The 17,925-nt window shown below is 40.3% G+C and overlaps 1 protein-coding gene across 1 annotated transcript in view; it reads right to left on the bottom strand.

The window, feature by feature from the left end:
- TSHR (thyroid stimulating hormone receptor) overlaps nucleotides 1-17,925 on the bottom strand; it is a 53,719-nt gene that overhangs the window by 28,943 nt on the left and 6,851 nt on the right. The window contains exon 2 of the mRNA XM_054400244.1: nucleotides 6,837-6,908. Coding sequence (XP_054256219.1) covers nucleotides 6,837-6,908 — 72 coding nt within the window. The remainder of the gene's footprint in view (nucleotides 1-6,836; nucleotides 6,909-17,925) is intronic.

Below are 17,925 nucleotides of genomic sequence, written 5' to 3' on the forward strand. Positions count from 1 at the left end.
ATTCTCCTTCTGCAGTAATATAGCTTTTACAAAGCTATTTGTTTCTACCCTACCTAGGCTTCTTGCCTGGTTGCACGTGCCAGGTCAGCTGACAGGGTACAGGGGAAAAAAAAAAAAAAAAACAAAAAACAACACAACCCTCAATAAAATCTCTGATCTTAAGATCTCTTGTCTGCAGGTACCTACCATGGTAGCAACTCGGACAAAGGATGTTAAACATGCAGTAGGTTCTCAGACTGAGTTTCTCTGCAAGCATGCTGGTGTTCAGGCTTCTGGCTGCAGTGAGTGTTCAAGCCTGGCACTTGGTGTGGAGGGTGAAGAAGACACCTGTGTCAGGTGTGACCAGGTGAATTGTCTCATAAATTTGGTAGCTGAGCTGAAGGATGAAGTGGCTGAGCTGAAAGTGGAGGTAGCAAGGCTCAGGACCATACGAGAATGTGAAAGGGAGTTGGATATGTGGGAACAGGCTTTGAAACCCTCTCCAGTTGAGGGGAGCAGTGGAGGGTGGATACGGGTCCCTGTCAGGGGAAGCAAAGGGAATGCACCCCGACCCTCTTCCCCTCCCCCGCTGCCCTTGAGCAATAACTATGAGACTCTGCAGGCTGAGGGCAATGTGGATGAGAGTATTGTAGAGGAACCGATCAAGGAGATACCAAAGACGAAGCAGCCCCCCCAAACCTTAAGGACCAGTGCTACAAAGAAAAAGAGAAAGGCTATAGTTATTGGAGACTCTCTCTTGAGGGGAACAGAGGGACCCATATGCCGTCCTGACCCATCCCATAGGGAGGTGTGCTGCCTACCTGGGGCCCGGGTGAAGGACATCACCCAGAGGTTACCTAAACTAATCCAGCCCTCTGGCTATTACCCATTGCTGGTAATTCAGGCTGGAAGTGAAGAAATTGAAAAGAGCAGCACCAGGAAGATTAAAAAGGAAATTAAGGCCCTTGGGAAATCAATTGACGGGGCAGGAGCTCAAGTGGTGTTCTGCTCAGTTCCCTCAGCAGCTGTGGTGTACACTGAGAGGAACAGGAAAACCCACACCATCAACAGTTGGCTTAGGAGATGGTGCCAGCAGCGGAATTTTGGCTTCTTTGATCACGGGGCAACTCTTACTGCACCTGACCTGCTGGACCAAGATGGGTTGAATTTATCTAGAAAGGGTAAGAGGGTGCTGGCACTGGGGTTGGCAGGACTCATTGGGAGGGCTTTAAACTAGGTCTGAAGGGGGTGGGTGTGGAAACCAGTCTCCCTGGAAAGGAGGGAGGACCACACAAACTGGTGAAATCAGCAGCCCAGCTGAAGTGCATGTACACCAATGCACGCAGTATGGGCAACAAACAAGAGGAACTGGAACTCTTGGTTCACCAGGAAGACTATGATGTAGTTGCCATTACAGAAACGTGGTGGGACGATTCTCACAATTGGAGTACTGCACTGGGGGGTTATAAGCTCTTTAGGAGAGACAGGCAAGGGAGAAGAGGAGGAGGGGTGGCCCTGTATATTAGGGAATCTTTTGATGCCTCAGAACTCGAGGTTGCAGATGAAAGGATTGAATGCTTATGGGTTAAAATCAGAGGGAGGCCACACAAAACTGACATCCTGGTTGGAGTCTGTTATAGACCACCCAACCAGGATGAGGAGGCCGATGAGATATTCTATAAGCAGATGGAAGCTGTCTCAAGATCATCAGACCTTGTCCTTGTGGGGGACTTTAACCTACCAGACATCTGCTGGGAACTTAATTCAGCAGAGAGGAGACAGTCCAGAAGGTTCCTAGAGTGCATGGATGACAACTTCCTGATGCAGCTCTTAGGTGAACCTACCAGGGGCAAGGCTCTGCTTGATCTGCTGTTCTCAAATAGAGAAGGGCTGGTGGGAGATGTGATGGTTGGAGGCTGTCTAGGGTGCAGCGACCATGAGATAGTGGAGTTTTCAATATGCAGGGAGATAGGGAGGAGCAGTAACAGAACCCTCACTTTGGACTTTCGGAGGGCAAATTTCAGGTTGTTCAGGCAACTTATTCGGAAAGTTCCCTGGGTAACAGCCCTTAAGAAGAAAGTGGTCCAGGATGGTTGGACCTACTTCAAACAGGAGGTCCTAAAGGCACAGGGACTGGCAGTTCCCACATGCCGTAAGACGAGCCGGCAGGGAAGACGACCGGCCTGGATGAGCAAGGAGCTCCTGAAGGATTTAAGGGAAAAAAAGAGGGTTTATCGCCTTTGGAAAGGGGGGGAGGCAACTAGTGATATGTTTAAGGATGTTGCTAGATCATGTAGAAGAAAAATTAGAGAGGCAAAAGCACAGTTAGAAATTAAACTGGCCGCTTCTGTGAAAGACAACAAAAAGCATTTTTATAAATATATTAATGCTAAAAAGAGGGGCAAGAGGAACCTCCACTCTTTATTGGACGTGGAGGGTAACATTGTAACTAAGGATGAGGAGAAGGCTGAGATTCTAAATACCTTCTTTGCCTCCATTTTCAACAGTAAGGCAGGAGGACTTCAGGATAACTGGCCTCCTGAGCTGGTTGATGGGGTCAAGGAGCAGTGTTGTACTCCTGAAATCCATGTGGAATTAGTTCGAGACTTGTTGAGTCACTTGGATATTCACAAGTCCATGGGACCTGATGGGATTCATCCTAGGGTGCTGAAAGAGCTGGCAGATGAGCTGGCCAAGCCTCTGTCCATCATTTTCCACCAGTCCTGGCTCACTGGAGAGGTCCCAGAAGACTGGAAACTGGCCAATGTGAGACCCATCCACAAGAAGGGACGGACAGAAGAACCTGGGAACTACAGGCCTGTCAGCCTGACCTCAGTGCCAGGGAAAATCATGGAGCAGATTGTCTTGGGGGCAATCACTGCATACCTGAAGGATAGCCAAGGAATCAGGCCCAGCCAACATGGATTTAGGAAGGGCAGGTCCTGCCTCACCAACCTGATCTCCTTCTATGCTCAGGTGACCAGCCTGGTGGACGTGGGAAAGGCTGTGGATGTAGTCTACCTGGACTTCAGCAAGGCCTTTGACACTGTCCCCCACAGCAAACTCCTGGCCAAACTGGCAGCTTGTGGCTTGGACAGCAGCACTCTGTGCTGGGTTAGGAACTGGCTGGAGGGCCGAGCCCAGAGAGTGATGGTGAATGGTGCCACATCCAGCTGGCAGCCTGTCACTGGTGGTGTCCCCCAGGGATCAGTGCTGGGCCCCATCCTGTTCAATATCTTTATTGATGATCTGGATGAGGGGATTGAGTCCATCATCAGTAAATTTGCAGATGACACCAAGCTGGGAGCAGGTGTTGATCTGTTAGAAGGTAGAAGGGCTCTGCAGAGGGACCTTGACAGGCTGGACAGATGGGCAGAGTCCAACAGGATGGCATTCAACAAGTCCAAGTGCCGGGTGCTGCACTTTGGCCACAACAACCCCATGCAGAGCTACAGGCTGGGGTCAGAGTGGCTGGAGAGCAGCCAGGTGGAAAGGGACCTGGGGGTACTGGTTGACAGCCACCTGAACATGAGCCAGCAGTGTGCCCAGGTGGCCAAGAGAGCCAATGGCATCCTGGCCTGCATCAGGCATAGTTTGGCCAGCAGGAGCAGGGAGGTCATTGTACCCCTGTACACAGCACTGGTTAGGCCACACCTTGAGTACTGTGTCCAGTTCTGGGCCCCTCAGTTTAGGAAAGATGTTGAATTGCTGGAGCATGTCCAGAGAAGGGCAACGAGGCTGGGGAGAGGCCTTGAGCACAAGCCCTATGAGGAGAGGCTGAGGGAGCTGGGACTGTTTAGCCTGGAGAAGAGGAGGCTCAGGGGAGACCTCATTGCTGTCTACAACTACCTGAAGGGAGGTTGTAGCCAGGAGGGGTTTGGTCTCTTCTCCCAGGCAACCAGCACCAGAACAAGAGGACACAGTCTCAAGCTGCGCCAGGGGAGGTTTAGGCTGGAGGTGAGGAGAAAGTTCTTCACAGAGAGAGTGGTTGGCCATTGGAATGGGCTGCCCAGGGAGGTGGTGGAGTCGCCATCCCTGGAGGTGTTCAAGAGGGGATTGGACGTGGCACTTGGTGCCATGGTTTAGATAGGCATGAGGTGTAGGGTGACAGGTTGGACTCGATGATCCTTGAGGTCTCTTCCAACCTTCTTGATTCTATTCTATTCTATTCTATTCTATACCCTTGACTTCATAAATACTGAGTGTTCAACCTGCCCTAAATCAGTAGGAAATCAGGCAAAAGCCTTCTACAAAGATTTAATGTATTTACAACTTTAAGGATGTAAACCAGAAAGTTCTCTTGCATCCTGAATACCTTTTAAAGCCTCTTTTAATTTTTTTTTCCCGGTGCACTGATGCATTTCTGACAGGAATTAGCTTTACACTTGAGCATTTTGTTGTAATGCCTTTTGTTTCATTCCTGTGGCAAAGCAGCAAAAACAATCTCTACTTCTGACTATCAAGAGTGCATAGACATGCATTCATTTAAGACAAACAGGAGCTTTAAAATTTTTGTTTAAACAAGGTTCGTAAAGAGGACAACTACATTTTCTATTCAGTACAGAGGGAAAATAAGTTTATTTGTGTAAATTATATAGTAGAAACCATAGAACAAAATGAAGTGCTGTATTTGGAACAATAAACACAGTCTCTATCACGCTTCAGAACATTTTCTAGATGAGTTTACAAAGCAAGGAATGGTAGTTTTCATTGCTGATGGAAATTATGGGCTAAGAGAGGCAAATGAGACATGTAGTACATTAGAGGCCAAGATATACACACAAGAGCTGTAGTTAAAGTTCAGGTACTGGTTCCTTAAAGATTGCATCAAGAAAGCAAAGATTTCATTATTTGTAGTGGTAGTAAAGCTATAAGCCAGGAGGACATTGGCAGTATTCAGATTTAAACCACTCTCTATTCTTCAAAGGCTTTTTAAAAATTAATAAGAGAAAAAGAAATGTGGTAATCCAGAAGGTATTGTACAACAGGAGAGTGCAATGCTGTCACATCATGATTTTAGGTAGGTTACTGCTATATTCAATTCTATCCGTGCTATTTTCCTGCACATAAGCGTGGAGCAGAGGGAAGGTAAAACTCCATATTCAGCTACTCAACTGGGGAAAGATACTGACATTTGTCTTCTCTGGTACCAAATAAACTGACATTGATGACACCATACTATCTTAAGATGTTTAAAAGCACCTATACATCTCATCAAAGCCATAAAGTCTTTGCAATTTTGACTTTCCTCTTCAATTAAAACGTGATCAAAGCATGCAAGTAACAGAGTGGTTATCTGTTATCACTTTACTACTAACCATTATAAACAAAAGACTGTTCACTAACTCCTGATGCCCATGGGGAAACACTAGATGGTAAAGTGCCAGCCTAAGAGGGTGCTAAGTGATCTACAGACAGGCAGTGTGAATACACCTTGGCTTTTAAGCCTCCATAAGTTTTTTGGAGGCTAAACATCTTTTAGAGAAAGGTTCAATGAATTCTTCAGATAAACACCTATGCTTTTACAAATTCATAAATACTACAATTCAAGAATTTTAAAATCTGAAAAGCATCTAGGCAATGGATTGTGTGTCACTGAAAGCTGAAGAAGAGTTAGCATCCTACATTTAATGAACTGCTTTGAACAATATTTATCAGGTTTATATACGATATTGTACATCGTATGAGGAATATCCCTCCAATATATTATCTATCTGATTAAACTGAAATGGTAAATGAGGCTGCAGATATTCAAGAAACATTGTTTATAAGGATTTTATAAAGTAATTACTTCAATACATCTGGATGAAACTATAAGATGAGGCAGACCTCCATGTTTCCCCAAAGATTCATTTCATGAATTTTTAAGTAGTAGTCCATCTCAGCCATTCAGCCAAAGCTCAGCTGGAGTTGAGACTTGCAAGGAATGCCAAAGGTAACATTGCTACATTAGTAATGAAAGGCCGAATAAGAATCGTGGGACTTCCTAAATGAGGTGGTTTGTTTAGTTACCAATGGACACAGATGAAGTTGAGAATCAGATTGGATAAAGCCTTGAGCAGTCTGGCTGGACCTTACAGTTGGCCCAACTTTAAGCAGGTGGTGGACTGGATGTTTCCTGAGGTCCCTTCTAATTTTTATGACTCACTGATTCTAGGCAGTGAACTGGGAGATGGCAGAGGAGCTCTTTGCATTGAGTAGCCGTGCACAGGATGATATATTATGGGTCAATCACCAAGAAGAAATAAAAGTGGGACAACTTCATTTCAAGTCTGTTAACATCAAGGAACAGTGCAGTGCAGGGTAGCTAGCTACTTTCAATGGGACAAATGCTGACATGAGGCACATAGGTAGAGGACAGCTGTGCATTTAGGAATTGTATCCATGTGTTTACATACAAAGGAAGTGACACATTGTAAATCCCTCTCACATCACACAAACACTAATGTTTTGGTCAAAGTCATCACTAGTCTAGAAATGCCACAGGATCTCCAATGAAATGAGTTTGAAATCATGCTGGGAACTGGAAAAAACTTAGCTAGGATGAGCAATAGAATATGTTCATTTGTTATGGTTGAAACCAATTCTCATATTTTGCAAACTGCATAAGAAAAAAAACCAAAAAAGTTTTATAGCCTTATTTATCACATCTACTTCAATCAAGGTATGCTACTGTCCAAAAATGCCTTCCTAGAGCCAGTTATAAACCTGTGGTTCTAAAATGTAAGTGGTGAGGTAACAAAGGTGCAAAAATGTTTTCATTTCTGAAGATTTTTTACACAAAGACAGAATTTTGGAGAAGAAAAGTAATTTTTTTTTTCATGGAAGAATTAAATAATATCAGAAACAGAACTTACATACTAGAGATGTTGGGGAGATTGGAAAAAGCATCACTTGGAATTGTTCTTAGATGAGTCTCCATAAACCTCCTAGAGAAACAAAAATTTGGCAGTTAGTATCTTTTTGTGAATACAATTTAAGATTAGAAAGTCCAACACAATTCCAGTTCTGCTCCAATATTTCTATTACATGCCTTTCTGACAATGTTTCCGTATTTGCCTCATTTCTATCTCAGTTTCCTTACGTGATTTGCTTTGCCTGGTGTCCTCCCTCAATCTAAACTCTGAATTGTCTCTTCGAGCAACTCTGAAGAAATTTAAAACTTCACAAAAAAGAAAACAAACCAGTTCTTTGGTCTCTGTTTCACAAATGTGAGTCTGTGGATCATTAATGGTTGGGGACCATCAGGCACCAGTGGAGTGTAGAAGGCTGTAGGACAGTAATTCTTCAGAGTGAAAAGAAGACATAATGAGAAAATTCTGAACCAGAACAGTCTATGATGGATGAAAATTGAAAGTAATTTAAACAGACTAACTTTATTGTAGCCCTTTCTGACTGCATATAAAGATTACAAGCTTACCAACTGTGTTAATGTGCTCCTCAGGCAATGGGTGGAAGTTGAGGCACAGGAAGTCCTATGTAAACATGAGGAAAAATTTTTTCACAGAGGGTGATGGAACACTGGAACAGGCTGTCCAGGGGGGTTGTGTAGTCTCCCTCTCTGGAGATATTAAAAACCTGCCTGGATGTGTTCCTGTGTGATCTGGTATAGGTAATCCTGCTCTGGCAGGGCAGTTGGTCTAGATGATCTTTTGAGGTCCCTTCCAACCCCTAACATTCCATGATTCTGTGATAAATGCACCAAGAAACTTTTTGGGGTGGCTGGTGCCTACTCTTATTATACTACCCCACTAGCTGGAAGGCTGTGAGTGTACAAGGAGTTGAAAGGAGACGCAGCCAGGACCAGCTGACCACAGCTGACCAAAGGGATGTTCCATACCATGTGATGTCATGGGGAGTTAGTATATAAAAAGGGGGAATGAGGAAGTGGAGGATGTTCAGAGTGATGCCATTTGTCTTCCCAAGTAACCATTACACTTATTGGAGCACTCCTTTCCTAGAGATGGCTGAACACCTGCTTGTTGATGGTAACTGATTTAATTCCTTGTTTTGCTTTGCTTGCCTGCATGGCTTTTACTTTACTTATCAAACTGTCTTTATCTCAGCTTATGAGTTTTCTCACTTTACTCTTCAAATAATTCATCCTAATGCATGGAGGTGTGAGTGAGTAGCTGTGTGGTGCATAGCTGTCAGCTGGGGTCAAATGATGGCACAAGGTAAAAATAAAAATAAAATAATTTCACAGAAATATTACACTAATAAATCAAGATTAGAATAATAACAGCTTTAGAATAATAAGAGCTTTACTTTTAAACATAAAGCACTACTAACTATACAGATTATAGTTCTTGACTATCCAGGTAACAACCCTCTATTTTAATGTTAGGCAAGCCATAATTAAATCTCAGAAGCCTCTGCTGACATATGTTTGTTTATTTTATTTCTATTAATGTCTTGAATTAAAGCAAAAAAAAAAAAATCCAGAGGAAAATGTAGGAGAGATATACATCCACTTCAGTCACACCTATTCATCTGATAACTACCACTGACAGTATACACTACCTAGCAAAAAAACTATTAAGAGTGAGAGCTTATAGATGTAGATGTGGTCTAAAGACAAAATATTTCGATTGTTCTGTGGCTTCCTTGGTAAATCACTTGAAAGCTTTCTTTCTCATTGCTGATGAATCCTGTTGCACTGCAAATGTCCTTAAAGTAGCAAGAAGAAGTATGTAAGTTATGATCTAATACCTTACTTTAGAAAGCACTGATCTTTAAAAAAAATACTTTTACAACTACATTTAGCCTCTCAAGAGTTTGTGGTCTGTTGTGAGGTTCTTCGGGGTTGATTTGTTTCCCAGGCATAAGACTCTATTCATCAAGACAGGGTACCAGCAGAAAGGTGTCCTGCCTGTCAGTCATCTGTGAGAGATTGGTGGGAGGGAGCACCTCTTTGAACAACACTGATCACGACTGCTTCTCCCCTTCATTCTCTGGTTATTATAACAAGCACCAATCAGGCTAAACAGCTGTGCCTATCACCTGAGTTGCCCAACTAGAAAAAAATAGTGCAGACCAGAGTGGTAAACAAAGACAAATGTTTAGCTCTAGAGTAAGAGATGGGATCAACTGCATGAGGACTCTGATGGTAGATTTAACTGGCATAGTCAAACCTTTTTTCGCTGCTAGATGTTGGCGGAAGTGGCTGGACAGTTTGGGTGTTCACTTAGCTTTCCCTCACATACAGGCAAGCATATTAATATGAAATTAGATCAACAGTGATTTGCATTGGTAAACTGGCTAGGAACCTGGGTGACAGAAAAATGAAACACGTTCCTTCCAGCCTTTTCTGAGATGGGTCAGTACCCTAGGAAATTGCACATATACTGGATTCTAAAGTGACTGGACAGATTCATGGAATAAAAACACATCTGGGCATATAAAATAAAAATTTTCAGGCTCAGGAAGTTCATGAACTACAAACAGTTACTGGGAGAGTATTCCAGGATAGCGTCACTGCATTTTTGTCTTACTCATATTCTCTTCATGGGGCATACTTTACTGGTCGCAGCTGCAGGTGGGAGACTGGGAGATACAGCTTTGGCAGGATCCTTCACAGGCACTCCTCTGTACTGACATTTGCAAGCAACTGGGCACAGGTAGCTCCATAAGCCTTGCAAGGTTCAGTGCCAAAGAACATTATCCCCACACATTCTTAATCAATCCTATGAAATGTACAGGTGCTAGGTGTTAAATATTTCAAAACAGATAAACTAAGGATTACTTGTGAGAGACTTCCTTTTATTCCTTTTATTTTTGGCTTTTCACCATCTTAGCAGCAGCAGCCTTGCAGTCCAATAAACTGATCCTTTTATTTGCTGTGTTCCTCCCCTTCCTCTAATTTAATCTATACTTTCTTTTCATTAAGGCTCATACCATATAAAAATGTGATTTCATATGATATGTAAATGTTATGTCTCAGCAAAATATAACATAGCTGCAACTGTGACTATTGATAATAGATAATGTTATGAGGATTTACTAAGAAGATAGCACAAACTACAGTGATCAGGCACAGGGCACAGTCAAACCTATTGACCAGTGCCATTTCACATGTAGCTGATGCCTTTTATGGTTCTCTATTTATCCATTCCCTGCACAATGTATTACAATGAATCCCCCATCCCAATACCCAGGATCCCCACATCTGCATCCTTATCAGTTGCAAAGTCCAGGTTGGTGCTTCTTTGAAGTCATGCCTCCAGTTCATGATAGCCCATTAGTTAGTGTGACTGGCCAGGCTGTTTTCTTGTCATTACTATCTGTCTGTATCTCTGTATGTTTTGTTTATCACCTCCCTGTGAGAAGGTCCTTGATCATGTCATTTCATGGAAGCAGACATCCTCTTTCCAAATACTCTGACAGGCAACTCGAATGATTGCTCTGCATAATATAACAACAGTGAATGTTTTCTTAATACTTCTAAACTTCACACACCTGAATTCCTCAACAAAAAACAACCCCTGTTTTTTAACCAATGAACCCCTTCCATGAGAAAATACATACTGTACTGTAAAATTGCCTAATTATGAATATTAAACTGTTCATTTACATTGTTTATTCCAGTGCCTAATAGATTAATTAGTCATGCTACATTAGATTTCCTAAATCTGCTCTGGGAAGAAAGATGTACCAAGTATGTAGTACTTAGTTTAAAATCTCATTTGTTATATACAGTAGATTTTGCCCCAGAGAATCATACTTTTACACATGATCGTTTCAGTGCACAACAGCCTACTGAAGAACATTGCCATATACAAATTTAGAATACTGTCTTCTCTTAGGTAAATTATTAACACACTAACTTCTAATTTTCTTCAGTATGACTAAACCCCACACAAACTAACCAAATCTTAAGCTATCATGTTTTAAAAATATTATTATTATGAAATAAATGCATCATAGTCTTTCAGTGGTGCAAAAATTAGCTGTAAAAGGCATAGTGAAACTCATACGGAGCTTACCAGAAGATGATTACCACCTAGTGTCTAATGCTAGTATTACCAACTTGATAGGAGAGGGAAAGACTCACATAGCAAAGTGACTCTTAGAGTAAAAAAATACTTCTGAATTTACTAGATGAACTACATAGCTACATACAGTCCAAAAGAATAACATAAAATATAGGTCAAAACTGGCCCAGCCCTGACAAATTAAAGAAATACTAGAGCCTTTCAAAATAAAAATGTGCAGGTCAGCATTTGGGACAATTCTGTGCTGAAAGTAAGCTCTTGGCTCTAGCATATCCTTTTCCTATGTACTGAGGTGCATATGGACAATGTCAAACTGACAGGCAAGAATTCAGGTTGGCTACTTGCTGATATATAGCAAACAGAAAACACCAATCCATAATGTGGGAGCTTATTCTTGCTGAATTTGTGATCACCTCCTGCTTCTTGCTGGATTCTGAGGAGATACTGGCTCTTCTGAATGTTACCTTCCATTTAGCAGCAAATCAGTAGGTTGCTACATTATTTAATAGATTTCAGAAAGCACGCCATTTAAATGTTCTTTTGCAGATGCTAAGAAGAGTTTTACTGAAGTGAGATACTGCACGTTGTCACAAAAGACAACGGTGATATGGCATTACAAACTAATTTTTATCTCTTCCTTGTCTGTGGAAATTACTAATTTTGATCAACTTGATAGCAAAAACCGTTTTACACTATTTTAAGCAAGGATTTTTACATTGTTTGACAGACTGATTCTTTAAGTGTTACAGTCTACTGAATTTTGAATTGCTACTGCAGTCAGTTTTCATTACATTGTTTTCTTTTGACATTGAATTTCCAACTCATTACACTTCAGAAGCATGCAACAACCTTCCCCTGAATTGAGAAACAGAGTTTACTAGTATAACTGTAAAAGGAAAGAAAAGGTTTAAATATTACAAAATACTGTAACTACTAAGCAGTTGTCTACAGAATATTCTGCAAAGAGCTAATAATGTGTTTTCTGTTGGTATTGGCTAAGAAACTCACAAATCTGACTCATACAGGATGTTAACATAGATATGTTAAATAAAATATTATATTTTTCCATAGCATGGTTTTACAGAACCTCAAAATAGTCTTTAAAAGGTGATTATTTTTGTAAAACTGGAACATTTTCGGTAGTAGGTTAAAAAAAAAACAACAAAATATATCTGTCTTCATCACCAGCTGTGACAGAATAATTTCACAAGTAGCACAGTGAGACTACTACTAAATGCTGATCTGTCAAGGGATGGATAGCATGAAATACAATCCCAGTTCCTCAAAACCTTCGAACATGCTTTTGTATCCTGCTTGGCTTAGCCATTACACATCCTCGAGTTCACAGGAAACACATTAAAAAGCCTCAAAAAAGCCTAGCAAATTTAGTAGTGAAGCTGCTAATAGTAATGCAGCTTGTTTCCCACTCTTAGGTATCTGTTAAAAGGTAGCCAAAACTTTAGAAAGTAGAAAACAATCTTGTTTTACTCAATAATTAAAAATTATCCCGTCTGAAAAAAAGCCCATTTTATGTCAACAGCTTCTCTTTAAGATTTTGTAATACAGTCAGTGCTCTAATACTTTATCCAAGTCAATCCAGTATTTTGCAAAACCCAAGTGTGACTGCTAGCACTATGGTAAGTAAATTCATTACAATTTAAATCTCAACATAGATGATGAGCTGTTGATACATTCTAAAATAAGACTAATTCTCTCAGGATCTCAAGAAAATAAATGTGATCTGTCTGGATCTAAAGAAAACATTACAGAGTCATTTTACTGAAGTATTTTAAACTTGTTTTGCAATAAAAACAGAAGTACCAAAGCACACAATAATTATCTTCAGTATAACCCTATTTAATGAAAAAGCAACATTTTAAATGGCAGTCTTTTAGAAGAAAGTTTGAGCTGTTTTGTCTCACAGATAAGGAGACAGTTAAATACAGAGATTGAAGAGCCAGTAAAGGTAACTGAACTGAAACTTGACACTAGAATCTAGTATGTTAACTGTATAACTCATGGAAGAGAGAGTACAATATGAGAACTCTTTTAAGGATATCTTTCAGCCAAAGGTAGTAAGATAAATCATAAATAAATTGTCTTTTCTCTATCCTCTTATGCCCCTTACTCCTATGTTTTCTTTGGTTTATGCCTTTGCCTGGATTCCTAGATTTCTGTTTAATGTCTTCAGCATTACAATATTCTATTTTCTGTAGAAATAGTGCAGATTTCTCTCCCGGTTTTGCCTTTTAGCCCTGGGATCCAAAAGACAGTTCCATTGGTGAAAAAATATCTCATGCCTTTTTTTTCTCTCTTTTTTTCCCCGACAACTACTAATAAAAATACTACTTTCCTAAAAACATTGGCATACTTTTAGTATGATCAATTCAAAAGTCTTCCCAGTCTCAGCTCACATCTAAGCGTTCTTTAAGGATCACAATGGTTTATTCTGGTTAACTCTTTGTGGCAGATCTACCTGTCAGTATGTGGTCTTTCTGCCAGCTACTCTACCAAATGGCTCCAACTGCACTGGAGGAGAATGTACTCCAAGTATGACAGAGAAGAGCTGTGTTTCTGAAACATTAAGCCAAGAGTATATAAATGGCAGAAAGAAAGTCCAAATGAGACTGTGAAATTTCAGAAAACAGCAGTCAGAAGAGATTCACTTGTTAAAGGGAAAGAGGGAAAGAACAGGCTGTAATTACTGGCTACTGTTGTTCCTAATCAGAGGACTTCTAAGTGCCTGAGATTCCTGCCAGCTGCTCAGCAGAGGGCAGAAAGGTAAACTGAATGCTAGAAATTACTAAGATAGAAATATAGAAAAAAATAAAGAAAATTGTTCTGCCCCTGGTCATACATATAGCATGTGAAATAGGATGTTCAAAGGTACAGAATGACTTACATACAAAAAAATAACTACATAGCAGCCACCAGCATGTATTTCCTTTTGGCCTTAGTGGAAGATGTGCATGATGTTTGCCTTTTTTTCAGACATCATCAAGATTCCTTGATCACTATGACCTTCAAAGATGAAAGAGTGGTCTCATGATGACATTGGCCAGCTTCCTCATCACCCTTTTAGGTGCATCCTGTCTGCTCCCATAGATTTCTTAATATGTAGTATACTTCAGTACTTTAATATATCTTCTTCTACAGGTGACATTCCATTTCCTCAGGATGTGCTACTAGGTTAAGAGACCTAGAAGGAGAAGAAGAAACAAGTGCAAAGAAGCAAAGAAAGCATTGAGGCCTTTTCCATGTCTTTTGTCCCTAGGTTGCTTGCCCTCCTGAGCAGGGGGATCTCAGTTTTCTTGGTTTCCCTTTTGCTGATCATCCACTTACAGAAGTCCTTCTTGTTACCCTTCACATCTCTTGCTAGTTTCAGCTCCAGCAGAGCTTTGACTCTTCTAATTCAATCTCTGTATATAAGACTATTCATACCCTGTGCCCTGAGTATCTGCTTTTGGTCAGTGTTCAGGACATGGGTGACATGGAGCTTTCTTTACAACCCAGTACAATAATTGTTAAGTTTTCATGCTCCAGGACACTCCAAAGAGTTAGTACATACACTTATCCCCTGGAACTGATGAAGTAAACTGATTTCAACTCAAACCCATTAGTCAGAAAGGAAATGCCCACCAAAATACTTTAAAGGATTTCTTGTTTAGAAATGCAGTTTTCTCCTTACTTATTTCATTAGAGAGTTTCCACAAATGGTAATGTAAACTAGGACTATATGAAATGTAATTTTCCTGCAGAACCTCTTGAGTGGTAAAATTCTTTCCCTTCTTCCACAAGGATTGATCAGTATGGGAAAAGGGGAAGTCTATCAAAACAGTAGAGTAAACAAACAAACAAAAAAAGAAAGTCTAGAGCTTAACACAGCTATTAGAAAATTAATTCTATTTCTTCCTGGTGGGCAAATTCAGTTACAAAGAAAATAATAATTTGAAGACTTATTCAAAAGTTCTCTCCATTACAGTGTTCTGTCATATCTTAACATGACTGCATGCATTCATCTGATGCTGAGATAGTCTTGATGGCAATTTTGAAATTTGTGTAGCTGAGAATAAAAGGCATTCTCCTGATACAATTCTGAATGTGAATATCTATATTAATTGCAAATTCATAATTCTGGTAGTCAGGAAGAAAAATTGGCACCGTAGATCTACAAGAGGAGCATCTTAACCCTTCCTACCAAAAATGATGTCTTTTTTTCTACCTAGCCTTTCTTTCCATTTACATCTGATTAGAGCATTTTTCACCTTTTTTTTTCATTATTTTTATTGATTTATGCATGAGCCAGACACATGGATTAAAAAAAGTTGTTGAAGTACAGAGGCCATTCTCCCAGCCTGTGAAAATGTTTCAGTAGGCCCTGTTTGCACTACAGGCCAGTTGGGCCACGTCCATTTAAAGAGCAGGGATTATAGAACTGCATGTTTAGTTAATAGTTTTTTTTACACTTCAAATATACACTTCCTGCTGTTGCATTTGAAAAAAAGTAGCAACTGGTTTTGTGAGACAAAGAAAGTCTGAGATGAAAGAAAGGAAACAAGCTTTAAAAAAGTTCAGATGCCTTTATAAGCAGTCAGAGATACTTTAAAATTCCAAAAGATCTCTTGAAACCATTTTTATTTCCTTTGTATGCATGATAAACACTAAAAACAGATGGAGAAATACAAAGAAATGTTCATCACAATACTGTTAAGACTCACCAAATGACTTTTAGAAAGAAAACTACATGAGAAGTTACTTCAAAACTCCTTTAAATTATACTGAAAACACACACAAACAGTAATTTTGGTTACGTATTTGCTGAGATTAAATGTCTTTAATTCATAAATTACAATAGTGGCAGAGCTCTATCTTAGGAAAAAAACCTACAACTTTATTCCAGAAATGTGCATATACTATACCTGTAAACATACACCTTTCTGCTGCCTTACAGATGTCCATGTTTGTTTGTAGCTATCTTCAGTACTGCATTACTTTTGGAGACAAGAACCATCTATGTCCTATCCTTATACAAAGCCCACAGCTATAGGGGTTCAGTCCACAACTGACAGCAATATAGGCAATGAGTGAAATATGAATAATCATAGAATGGCTTGGGTTGGAAGGGACCTCTAGAGGTCATCTAGTCCAGCCTCTCTTGCAGTAAGCAGGGTCATCCTCAACATCAGAAAGTACTGGGAAAGGAATAGATAACACACTGTTGTCACTTTACAAATGTAAGGTTTGTCTGTACCTTGAATGTCTTGTAGGGCACAGTATTGTCACTTGCAGTAGAATATTTATCTCGAAATGCAAGAAATATAAAGAAAGCAATAAGGATGATCAAAGGTAGGGAATGGTTTCCACAGAAGGTACTAAGTAGCCTGGGACCCTTCACTCTGGCTGAGGAATGGATGTATGGAAACACATCAGGAAGGGCAGGGACAACATGGGATTGACTGTTTACTCCTCCAAAATCAGGAGGGACAAAATATATAAGAAGCTAGAGGAAGACAGGTTCAGGAGGTTAAAAAAAAAAAAACAACAACACGCAAAACCACCAAACCCAAAAGGGAAGTGTTGCTTCATGCAAGAAGAAGCAGACCTGTGAAATTCCTTGTCAGAAGACATTGCGTATACAAAAGGCTGATATAAGGTCTAGGCAAAAATGGATGTGCAACTGCAAAAAAGATCCACTGAGAATTAAATAGGGTTGGGGGAACATGTTAATGAACAGACTCAGGAAATTCCTTCAAGTGAAAAAGATGAGAAGCTGGGAAAGTATTAAGGGAGTATCACATAATACATAGCCTGTTCCTACCCTTCCAGTGTGATCCCTCTCAGACACAGAGTACTTGGTAAACTAGGCCCTGTCAATCAGCATGGCTATCCTTATGTTCCTAATGTAACTATTGGACCCTAATATAAGCATTATTTTTTATTTAGATGAAAACTCATTTCATTTCTATGCCTCAATTAAATCTGTTGAATTGACACAATTTTTGATAATTCCATTCTTCATCAGCTAGAAATAGTTTCTTTTTTTTCCAGAAAAAAACCCACCAAAAACCCTAACCAACCAACCAAAAAACAAAGCAAAACAAAACAACAAAACAAAAAACCCCACATATCTTCCTGACACCCCCATGTGCCATTTTACATCTACAACACCGATATGACTTGTAATAACAAGTTAGCACTGATATTGATGTATTTTGGAACAGCACATCTCATAAAAATTGTGGATTATTTGAAAAGAACCCAAAGAAAAATATCAGGAAGAGAGTGAAGCAGTGTAAAAGGCTGCTGAGAGGAGCTTGTGAATACTTCATCTCTGAAAGCTTTTAACAACAAAATGTATTTCAGGAACGACATGAAAGTAGTTGATTATGGATGAGAACAAGAGCATTTAGATCATGAATCCCCTCATTGTTGAGTGTTAGGAGAATATTAGGGGATGATACACCTGTCTCAAAGGAAGAAAAAGACTCTAGCAGAGGAGCTAGCAGGGCTCACTGAAAGAGGCTTAAACTAGATTTGAAAGGCAAATAGCACAAAACTGGGCTTGCTAGACGTAAGCCTGAGAGCAGCACACCAGTATTTGAATGAAGGTGTGCTAGTGAGGTCTTGAAGTCTGTTATTTCAGTGGAGGTAAGGAATGGAAACCCACACAGCAGCAATGACGCAAGGTTTATTGATGGTTAACCATGGGAGCACCTGAGATCAGTCAGGTAGGAGTTAGGACTTCTCCCTGCAAGAAGGTGGTGGGACCATTAGACCAACCGAAGCACATTTACGCTAACATATGCAGCGTGGGAAACAAACGTGAGGAGCTGAAAGCCACTGTGCATTGGGGAAACTATGATATAACAGAAATGTGGTGGTAAGTTTCATGTGACTGGAGTGCTGCAATAAACACTGCAAACTCTTCAGAAGGGGTAGGCAAGGAAGGAGA

The sequence above is a fragment of the Indicator indicator genome, chromosome 4 (assembly GCF_027791375.1).
Source record: "Indicator indicator isolate 239-I01 chromosome 4, UM_Iind_1.1, whole genome shotgun sequence".
NCBI lineage: Eukaryota > Metazoa > Chordata > Aves > Piciformes > Indicatoridae > Indicator > Indicator indicator.